General features: G+C 42.6%; 1 protein-coding gene across 1 annotated transcript; it reads right to left on the minus strand.

Moving 5' to 3' along the window:
• Positions 1 to 4,290: 4,290 nt before the first annotated feature.
• Positions 4,291 to 9,982, minus strand: krt8 (keratin 8). The gene is made up of 8 exons (XM_032519784.1): positions 9,432 to 9,982; positions 7,469 to 7,677; positions 6,659 to 6,719; positions 6,410 to 6,505; positions 6,106 to 6,270; positions 5,761 to 5,886; positions 5,351 to 5,615; positions 4,291 to 5,188 (listed from the first exon to the last, which is right to left on the minus strand). The coding sequence occupies exons 1-8, from the start codon at positions 9,852 to 9,854 to the stop codon at positions 4,914 to 4,916; spliced, it is 1,620 nt and encodes a 539-aa protein (XP_032375675.1). The 5' UTR covers positions 9,855 to 9,982; the 3' UTR covers positions 4,291 to 4,913.
• Positions 9,983 to 10,613: the final 631 nt, after the last annotated feature.

Here is a 10,613-nt window from a genome sequence, read left to right on the forward strand (position 1 = left end):
ACCAATATGTGACAGAGTTTCTGTAGTAGAGTAGAAGACAAAAACCTGGCATGTTGTCCAGTGTGCTGGTGAGACTACATCATACTGCCCCTTGTGGGAAAGAGTAAAATGGATGCCAGCTCAGGTTGCTACATGCTGAAATACTGGATGTTACTGCTCCACCCTCATGGTGGTATCTTCATCAAAGGGCAATACTTTTTACTAGCCCTGACAGCGACGCTGGCATTGTTTTCACCCTGTGAGTCTGCGTGTGTGTCATCATGGCAAAACATTTACCTGGTGAATTACCACAGGGGCGGTTATGAGTACTGTGCCAGGTATTTATGTCTTTTTGTCTGTGGACAAATTTTGTTACTGCAGTAGCATCACAACTGTGCAAGATGCAGTCACATAACTTTACAGGAGTGTAGTTGAGATCAAACTGAAGGCTGAGAAGATGGGTGTGGTCAAAGCAAGGGCGCCCAAAGTAGGGGGGTAGGAAGTAGGGAAGGGGCCAAATGCAGTGATGGAATGTAACTAAGTATATTTACTCAAGGACTGTACTTATATTCAAATGTACTTTACTTGAGTCTTCTATTTTCATTTTTTCCGCCCTGTTATTCCCACGTGTCACAGAACCGTAAACCCACCCACTACCTCTCCCTACACCTAGTCCCAACCAAGCGTGTTATATGAGGCTAAAGGAGACTTTAAGGGTCAATAACAACAGAAAAGGCACCTGACCAAGCGACTGTATTTTACAAGATGGGAGTGAGAATGTGTTGCCCTCCCCCCTTGCTCCTGTCAGCAGAAAACCCCTTGCAACTTTCAGCCGGAGAAAGTTTTTGGATTCAACGTTAGTAGGTATCAAGTCTCGCGATATAAAGAATTGCTTCATGGCACTGCACACCTATGCCCATTCATGAATCGGCTAACATGTTAGCAACAGAGTTTTTCAGAGTGTTTCACACTATCGTCATGGCTGAGCCGGCAAAAAGAAACATAGGAGCTGCCAAATATCTATTCTGAAGCTGTCGGGGGAGCTCTATAGAGAAAAATGCGAACAAAAACCCAGAATACAGGGAAGAAATGGCCAAAACTGCATAGCAACCCTTTAAAGGGAATGGGACACACTCTGATTGATTTATTGCATGTTACGCCCAAAATACCCCTATGATTAATGAAGACACTAACTACAACCCTCAGGCACTTGGACCCTATTTCCTGCACTCAAACTAGCAAAAGTAGATTTTGACATGCCTTAAAGGCACGTGCGCGCGCGCGCACGCACGCACGCACGCACACACACACAGGGTGTTCGGCATTTACTACAATGCTCCTTTGAGAGTGCTCATCCTGACCTGCAGGGTAACTTGCTCAGTTGTAATGATGGGATACTGCTCCCTAGTGGTCAGTTGATGAAAATGAAGAACAAGGTACTTTATAATCTCTAGACACTCTTGCCTGTGTGCCTGTTTGCACTCTTATTCATTACGTGTTCCTTGATCCTGAATGCTGTTCATATAGATCCCCTTGAGCGGCCCACCACTTGCAACCACCCTATAGCACAATCAGTTGGAGGGTCATAGAGCTGTTTCATACGTACACGTAAGCTATCACACATTTTAAGTAGAAATACCCACATAAAACAAGACTACATCATCCTCCCCTTCTGGTGGACCATCCATGGGACCTAATTTTGGGAAAAATATGTAAATGGTGAAAGACAAATAATTTTTTGATAGGTTTCAATTGAGCCATGAATTATACATTTGATGTTTATCAATTTAAAAGATAATTTCAACAAGTCCAGAAAGTCTCTTTGTCATTAAACTGTTGAAGTATAAGACTGAAAATACATAAAGAGAAAGACTACTGTCCCCAAAGTCATATACAGTAACAGCATTGTTGAAGCAATTATGCCGGTTTTGTACCGTGATGTAATTTTACTCACACGAGCAGCGGGTCTTGCCAGTTCTTTCTTCCCGGTTGATAAAAAAAGACGCTGGATAAAACACGTGAGGTAAGATAACGTTACATGTGTTGTGAAACTAGCTAGCTAGCAACCAAGCAGAGCAGCAAGCAAGGTGATACATATCGCACATACGTAGTTTACTGAGTGGTCTCACACAAAAGGAAGTGGGACTACGACAAGCATTTAACTGTCACTAACTGTGACTCTCTTCACTTGCGAAATTGTCTTTTAAATTCACGAATGTCATATGTTCAATCCATGGCTCAATTCAAACAGGGCAAAAAAATAATTTTCCCCTCCGCAATCACAACCGTAAACATTTTTTATGAAATAAGGTCCCGTGGGTTAGGGTTAGTGTTACGTCTATCCTGTAGAAGAATTGAGCGACTGTTAACTTGTTTGCCTACCCTTACACAGAGGTCAACTAATCAGGCCCCTGACCTGTCATAAAATATTACAGGCGTTAGCTATTGGGACTATCGGTTTTTCTTGAAGGAATACTTCAACGATTAGCATTAAGCTTGGTATCAGTAGAAACCTGGTATTTATACTTTAGTAGACTAACCACAATGGCGTAAGGTAGTTTTGAAGATGATATAGCAGAAGGGGATTTTGAAGATCTGGTGCGGGAATCTGATGCTCGTGGCTACTTGTACAGAGGCGGACATAGAGAATATGCGGGAAAACTTCATTACAGATGGAATATTAATAACTAATAAGACAATACATGCTTTCCTGCTATGGAGACCAGCAACTCAGCTTGCGGTGTCACTTGATGCTGCTAGCCGGGGAAGTGGTGTGCGAACGAGGGCAGGAGTTTGAGCTACGTGGAAAGCTTACAACAGCCGGCCACCTGTCCCATCCATCCTGCTTGCTAATGCCGCTCATTAGACAGCAAACTGGACTACATCCAACTTCAACGAAACTCCCAATGCAAGTTGAGAGACTGCTTTATTTTTGTTTTTTTGGAAATATGGCTGAAAAACAGTGCAAACTGCTTTGTAGGGTAACACTTGTGGAGGTGGGTTCTGCATTATGTTAACACGGACTGGAGCAGAAATGCAGTGCTTGTATCTACTGCTCACCGCTGGTGGAGTTGGTGACTGTTAGATGCCAACCATAATACATGCCACGCAAATTCACAGCTGTTTTTATACTCGGTGTTTCCATCCCACAAAGCGCTAATGCTACCAATGCGTTAGCTGAACTTTACAGAGCTATCAGTGAGCTTTGAAGCTCACATCCGGATGGACTATTTATTGTTGCTGGTGATTTTATCCACACAAATCTCAAGAAAGTTCTTATATTCTACCTTCACATCACGGTGGACCTAACTTACAACAATCAGTTTCTGTTACATGTCTAGTTATGCCCTGTCTTTTGTTATCAGTTCTGTCCCTTGTCTGTCTTAAATCCTTTACTTTAAGTAGTAGGCTAATTGCACTTTATGTATAGTCTATAATGTGTGTGCACTAAATGTAGCCTGTCTTGTATGTCGTTATTGTGTAATGTTTTTATATAATGTCGTTTTCATATATTTTAAATGTGTAACACTTGAGCCACAGTGAAATGTTGTTTTGTATTTGGTTGAAATGACAATAAAACCCACTTGACTGCCCTCTGTGACCGGTAGGCGTGGCTTGGGAGTGGCCTCGTAGGGAAGCGAAGCAAGTGCATTCTGGGAGTTGTTGTCTTTCATCCACATGAGCTTTTCTCGGTCTAGAAGGCACCAACTTCTAAAAAACATTCTACACTTCTACTACATAAATGACCCAATTTAAATACATGTTCATCCTTCCAGCAGTGACATATCCCTTTAAACTCGTGTCTAAACTCATGTTTAGTTACAAATGTACTCACTGTTTTAGGTTTATTGTAACTCAACTCTATTTAGTGCTTAGAAATGTAAAAGTCACACTATCTTACATGTACAGAACTGTAGCTGAATTGTACATTCAGAAAGCAATGAATTATCACGTTCTAAACATGGACAGTTAATTGTCATTTATTTGCCACTGTACAATTTTGGCACATCATCACAAAAGAAACGAGTTGACAGACCCTAACCCTGACCCTAATCCTGACCAGCCGTTGATACTGATACACATAAAACAATGGTGTTGTTTGACTGAAGTGTTCATTACTAGTTGATTTTCAAACATATGAATCAGATTGTATAAATGTATACTTTTCCTCCCTGATTAAAAAAAATGACTAAGAACTGTCCCTCTAAGTACTTTGGATTATTCCTGTCAGATGTATTAGAATATTAATTTATTGCTATTATTTGTTTATTTCTCTTTGAATCATCATCAAAAATGAAAACAAATACATCGTTATCTTTCAGTAAACACATTTTTATTTGGTTTGATAGCAAAAACAGCTCATCAGAACAACAGTTAGATGTGGGCAGGCTCCTAAGGGGTTGAACAGTTTCAGTCACAGGACACGCATAGGGAAAACATGCACTACTGCTCCTACTGTAGCGGGCAATTTTGAGACATTAATTGACCAACAACACTGAAGCACTATTTCAGTACATTCACATTCCTTTAACAACTCCACTGTCTATGCAAAACCTTTTTGAAGGACCCTTTGTGTATGGAATTTCTGTTGCATAGATGTCAAGGGAGTGATACACACATATATATATATATATATTCTTTTCATAGTTGCATTGTGTGTTTTTATCTCACTTTCTGAGACAAAATTCCTTCTTAAGTACAGACAGTCAGACATCAGACATACACAATAGGTTCTTTGGTCCCTTTCAGATCTTTAGTAGTGTTAGGATCATTTATTGCTTCATGTAATAGTATTTAGGCTCTATCTTAGAATGGCTGGCAAGCATTTTACTTCATAGTTGGACGGGAGTGGGGGGTGAACTGTAAGTATAAAACTAACAGAGATGCAGAGGAGATCATAGCAGACAGGTAGCTACACCTCTAAACTAGACAGCTCAATCTGCAATAACTTCAGAGGACTCAGACACCACTCTGCCGTCCTTGGTCTCAATCATCTTGATAACAACGTTCTTCTTACTCTGGGTGGTGGTGTAACCGCCGGCGCTGCCGCTGCCGCTGCTGAAGCCCATGTTACCACCACCCATGCTACTGCTGCCCATGCTGCTGTATCCGCCTCCATATCCGCCTCCATATCCGCTGCCAAACCCGCTGGAGTAGCCGCTTGAGTAGCTGCTCTTAACGTTGTCCATTGGATAACCACCGTAGCTTGCTGTTAAAAGAAAGGAAGTAGGAGAGAACAATTTAATGTAAAAAAGTCTGGAATCTGTTAAAACTGAAACATTTAACAAAATCCAATCAAGTAAGATGATATTTATGACTTCATTCATTCATGCAAAGACAAATTGAGGAGATTTCGACGAAGATGACTTACTGCTCTGTTGGGAGATGTTGATAGACTTAATGCCATTCACCAGCCTGTCCTCCTCTCCCTCCAGCAGCTTCCTGTAGGTGGCGATCTCAATGTCCAGAGCCAGTTTGACATTCATCAGGTCCTGGTATTCTCTGATCTGGCGGGCCATGTCCTGTTTGGCTCTCTGCAGGGCATCTTCCAGGTCCCTAATGCGAGACTTGGCGTCCTTCACAGCCATCTCACCGCGCTCTTCAGCCTCAGCGATCTGAGCCTCCAGATTGGCACGCTGGGAGAAGATTTTTGTAAAATAAATCTTTGTTCACACTCCTGGTTGTTACGTGATAATTACAATCTATTCGTGATAATTACAATCTATTCATGATGGCTCGGAGTGGCGTAGCATGGTCTCACAAACATTTTTTTTCCCATACCTGTCCCTTGACAGCATCAATCTCTGATGTCAGTCTCTGGATCATACGGTTGAGGTCTGCAATCTCTGTCTTGGTAGACCTGAGGTCTTCTCCGTATCTGCTGGCGGATGTCTGCATCTCTTCATACTAAATAAATATCAACAATACAAGACATTACAAACTGGAAACTATATTGATCAGAACACTGCATGCACTGAGCCATGAGCTGGTGAATGTTGTTGCTGGGGTGAAAAATGTTTTCACCTTTCTTGAAGAAAAATTTAACCTATACTCATGGCAAGTAGGATTTTGAATGCAGAGTAAAGAAATGACAGAAACATGACCATAAACAAAGTTCTCAATCACCTTGGACTTGTACCATGACTCTGCCTCGGCACGGCTGCGGTTGGCGATGTCCTCATACTGAGCCTTGACTTCAGCCACAATGGAGTCCATGTCCAGGTTGCGGCTGTTGTCCATCTCCACAACAACTGAAGTGTCCTTGATCTGGCTCTGGAGCTCATGAAGTTCCTGAAGAATTACAAAAAAAATATCAAAGAGATTAGTCAACATCCAGCTAATTCACTTCCAAGGAAAGCACTCGAGGCGAGTCAAGATGCTTAACCGATGTAGAGAGAAACAACGCCATTGAGATGATTTTGGGCTGTACCTCCTCATAGATGGACCTCAGGAAGTTGATCTCATCTGTCAGACTCTCCAGCTTGGCCTCCAGCTCAACCTTGTTCATGTAGGCCTCATCGACATCCTGTAAAATAAAACCAACCAATTAAAAAGTTTGTTAGAAATGAGACAGCGCAAAGAACTGACATTGTCTTTGTGAGAGAGGTGCTAGAAGAAGTTGCACACAGGGTATCAAATGTGCTACTCAAAGACAAGTTGAGTAAATGATGATGCTGACCTTCTTGATGAGAACAAAGTCATTCTCACACTCTGTGCGCCTGTTGATCTCATCTTCATACCTGAGAGGAAATAAAATATAGGTCTTGGTTGGATTTTGAATATTCATAAAGTCTCATTTCATGCTCCTGATTAGGTTTCAGAGTTTATACGCCAATGCAACACTAGGAGGTGCAAGTACTCCATGCGTAACTCTTGAATTCCTTTTGGACATTTGGCTCACACAGACTGACTCAGGGCCAAGCCTGAGAGGTGCTATGGATATTTCTCCTTTGGGACTGCTCTGAACTCAGCTGATATGATTCATTTGTCTGTGGACAACTGACAAACATGTGTAGCACCATTGTACCTGTTTTTGTTAGAGACATGCATGTCAGCATGATTGCATTAGTACTTGTGTCCTCTTGTGTAAATCTATAGGTGGCATTGCTGACAGGCAACTCTGTAAAATTAATAGGATTTTTACCTCCGGTCATGTGTAACGGTTGTGTTTGGAACATGCTTCCTCAGTGCTGTAATTCCCTAGAGTTTGTATGACGCAAGTCAATGGACAGATGCAGGGAGTAGTCCACAAAAGATTAACTCAATGTGCTGCAAGGCTAGTCTTGAAGCACAAATTGGACTTAAGTTGTATTAGCTAGCTGTATTTTATCCATGAATTAAGTTTCAACATATTTATAAAACTGTCCTTTGCAACCTAGATGGAAAAGATGAATCTTAGATCAACCCTATGCTTCTATAAGGGCTAGCTCAGGCCTGGCATTGCATAGAACAGCTAATATCTAGCCCTCATTGCCCCTTCCACACTCACTTGTTCTTGAAGTCCTCCACCAGGCCCTGCATGTTGTGCAGGTCGGCCTCCAGCTTCATCTTGTCATTGCCCAGGCTGTCGAGTTGTCTGCGCAGGTTTCCGATGTAGGCCTCGAACATGGCGTCGATGTTAGAACGGGTGGTGGTTTGCCCCTGCAGCAGGTTCCACTTGGTCTCCAGCATTTTGTTCTGCTGCTCAAGGAAGCGAACCTGATGTGCACAGAAAGATGCAGAAAGTAGGGTATTTTATTATGTATATCATTAGGGTATTAGTACCATTAAAAAAGCCTTGACGAAGAATCACAGACTTACATGCTTGTTTACTGTAATGAATATGTGATGACAGATTCCTTGTCATCAGCTATGAATTATTATGAAATTCCCTTCAAAAGTATGATGTAACTGCAGTCTCTGCCTGACAAAACAACATCGCCTTGGGTTAACAAACCTAAAACTCAATTATCAGGAACAACAGTGCCATGCCTCCTATTCATTGTCTACAGTCTTTGTTGTTCTTATCTAACTTTGGAGCTTTGTAAGCTGCTCTTGGCTGTGTTTCCAAAAGGAAGGCCTGAGGTATGTGCATCCTGACAGGAGGTAGAGGGTAGGGGGAACAAGGTTGGAAAAAGCCGGTGATGTCAGAATAAAGCCAGTTAACCCTTCTTCGGCATGGCTTCCTGTTTTTGTAATGCAAAGTTCAAAGAAGGCAGAGAGAAGTGGGTGAAGCGAAGTTGGATCCGCAGGCAGATGCAGAAGGGTAGATATTTAACTGTGTTATAGATGTGATGAGGGGAGAGCAGGGAGTAGAAAGGAGGTGGAAACGTGAGGGGGATTCATTAGCTGAAGAGAAGAGGAGGGAAGAAGGGACTGGATTATGAAAAAGTGGGGAGTTTGCATATTTATTTAATATCAGTTAAAGCAGATATTGTATGTGGCTCAATGGACCTTATTGCACTCTACAGGTGAGATCTAACCAAGAACATCTTATTGTCTCCATTTGAAGTGAAGTAAATACAGATAATAAAGTGCCTTCAAATGGAATGTTACCACAAGATAACAGAAGATATGGAGGGTCGAAGTGTGTCTGATTTGTGTTGAGGCATTCAAAATTATCAACATTATCTTTCTATAATCATTGCATCAGGAGAAGGATAGTTGATATGTAGCCAGTGAGCTGCCATTGGCCAGAACATGAAACCAACTAGCCTTTTTAAATATTAACCCACTGCTAAGGCCTCAGACAACAGGCACTCCTGAGTATTACACGCTGGACTCAAAAGGTGATTTGAATGAATAAAAGTAAATCTACTCATTCTTCCACTGGACACTTAAAATGTGTACTTAAGAAAGGCTTTGTCATTCAGTGTAGTGTCACTCAGTACTCAGTGTATGTATATGTGTGTATGTGTGTGTGTGTGTGTGTTTGGGAGGGTGGGGGCCACCAGGGCAGCAGAAAGAGCCACACCCCAGCCAAGGGAGGGACCATTCCCAAGGTAACTCGTATCACAAGCACTGACACACCCATAGCTTTTTCTATCTCTCTCTCACTCTTTGTCTTTCCCAATCTCTCCTTTCTGAAAGTCTGTTTTTCATCACTATAAATGGGCAGCCTGAGCCAAAAAGTTTGAGAGCCTAACCCAAACTTTGAGCTACAGCACTTGTTTTCTGCCTTGACTGCATTTGTGGGAGGTGGCGAGAGCAGAGAGGGGGAATAAATCAACTTTCTCCATGCAGCAAAATTGAGGAAATCAGCATTACAGGACATGTGGCAAACATATGGACCTCTATATCAAATATTGCGTAACAATGTCACATCTAAAGAAACATTCAGCTTTCTTGACTCCACTGTGACTGAGCTTTTCACACACTTTAAGAAGTTTCTGTCAAAGAATCAAATGAGACAGGGTTATAGAACCAATGCCTGGGCAACCTGACTGACATTTGCTCCTATTACAATCTCTTACCTTGTCAATGAAGGAAGCAAAGCGGTTGTTGAGGGTCTTGATCTGCTCCTTCTCATGGTTGCGGACAGCTGAGATGTTTGGGTCAATCTCTAGGTTCAGGGGGGCCAGAAGGCTCCTGTTCACAGTTACGGCTGTGATGGGGGTATGAGCACCCATGCCACCTCCGAAGCCCATACCACCACCCATGCCCATGCCTGAACCACCCATGCTCATGCTCGCACCACCCATGCTTGAGCCCAGGCCGAAAGAAGAAGAGCTGGTGATGCCTCCAAAGCCCCTGTTGCCTCCTCCATAGGAACTCTTCACACTGTAGCTAGTGCGGGAGGCACCACCACTGCCTGCTCCACCATAGGATCTGCTGCTGAAGTTCCGTGGAGCACTGGAACTCCTCACGGCGTAAGAGGTGGTCTTATAACTGCTCATTCTGATAGCTGGAGGATTTTTCCTTTTTGGATGAAATAAGTCTGGGAAGGTCAGACTGAATGCTCTTGGCGAGGCAGGCAGGCAGGCAGGCAGGCAGAGGGGAGAGACCAGAGCGGATAGAAAAGAGAAGAGACTCCTGGGGAGTTTTAAAAGCCTGTGGCTGTGGGAGGGGACTGTGGAGAGCTGCCATTGGCTGCAAGTTTGGGTGAGAGAGGGAGGCAGGGCTGTAACATTATACTTCTATGACACATTGTCCACTCACTCAAAACCACTACCTGGTCTCTCAACAGGCTTCTCTGACATGTTAGAAAAAAACCTGGGCTTGTGAGGGGATTTTTGAGTGGTTATATGTTTTGCTATGATCTCCTGCGTGCCTCTCCAAAGTAAACTACTGAAGCACACCACAGCTGATTCAACAGGTCTGGTTAAATGTAAATAAAGAATAGATCATCTACAAGTTTTAGAAATAGTGGAGTGTGTGTGCGGGTGGTGTGAGGGTGGTTGATTGGTGGGCGGTTGATAAGAATTCAGCAGTTCTTACACGTCAATGCTGGTTAACTGCAACTGCTGTATTTCTGTAAATGTATAATATTGTAGTAAGGTATGTGTCTGTGGGTGTGTGTGTGTAAGGAGGGAGGTTCTGCTGACTATCTCTGTGAACAAACAACACTTAGTACATTTAGCAACACTTTACATCCATTCTGCAACTATTTTATTTTACATTTAACACACAAGTTTTATATTTACATTTTAGCTTTG

This window comes from Etheostoma spectabile, chromosome 7 (genome assembly GCF_008692095.1).
Source record: "Etheostoma spectabile isolate EspeVRDwgs_2016 chromosome 7, UIUC_Espe_1.0, whole genome shotgun sequence".
NCBI classification, from domain to species: domain Eukaryota; kingdom Metazoa; phylum Chordata; class Actinopteri; order Perciformes; family Percidae; genus Etheostoma; species Etheostoma spectabile.

Coding starts and splice junctions, on each gene's coding strand:
- krt8 (XM_032519784.1), bottom strand. CDS start 9,854: ATGAGCAGTTATAAGACCACCTCTTACGCCGTGAGGAGTTCCAGTGCT. Junction 6,720..7,468: donor GTGGAGGACTTCAAGAACAA/GTGAGTGTGGAA, acceptor ATTTCCTCTCAG/GTATGAAGATGAGATCAACA. Junction 5,616..5,760: donor TTGATGCTGTCAAGGGACAG/GTATGGGAAAAA, acceptor ATCTTCTCCCAG/CGTGCCAATCTGGAGGCTCA.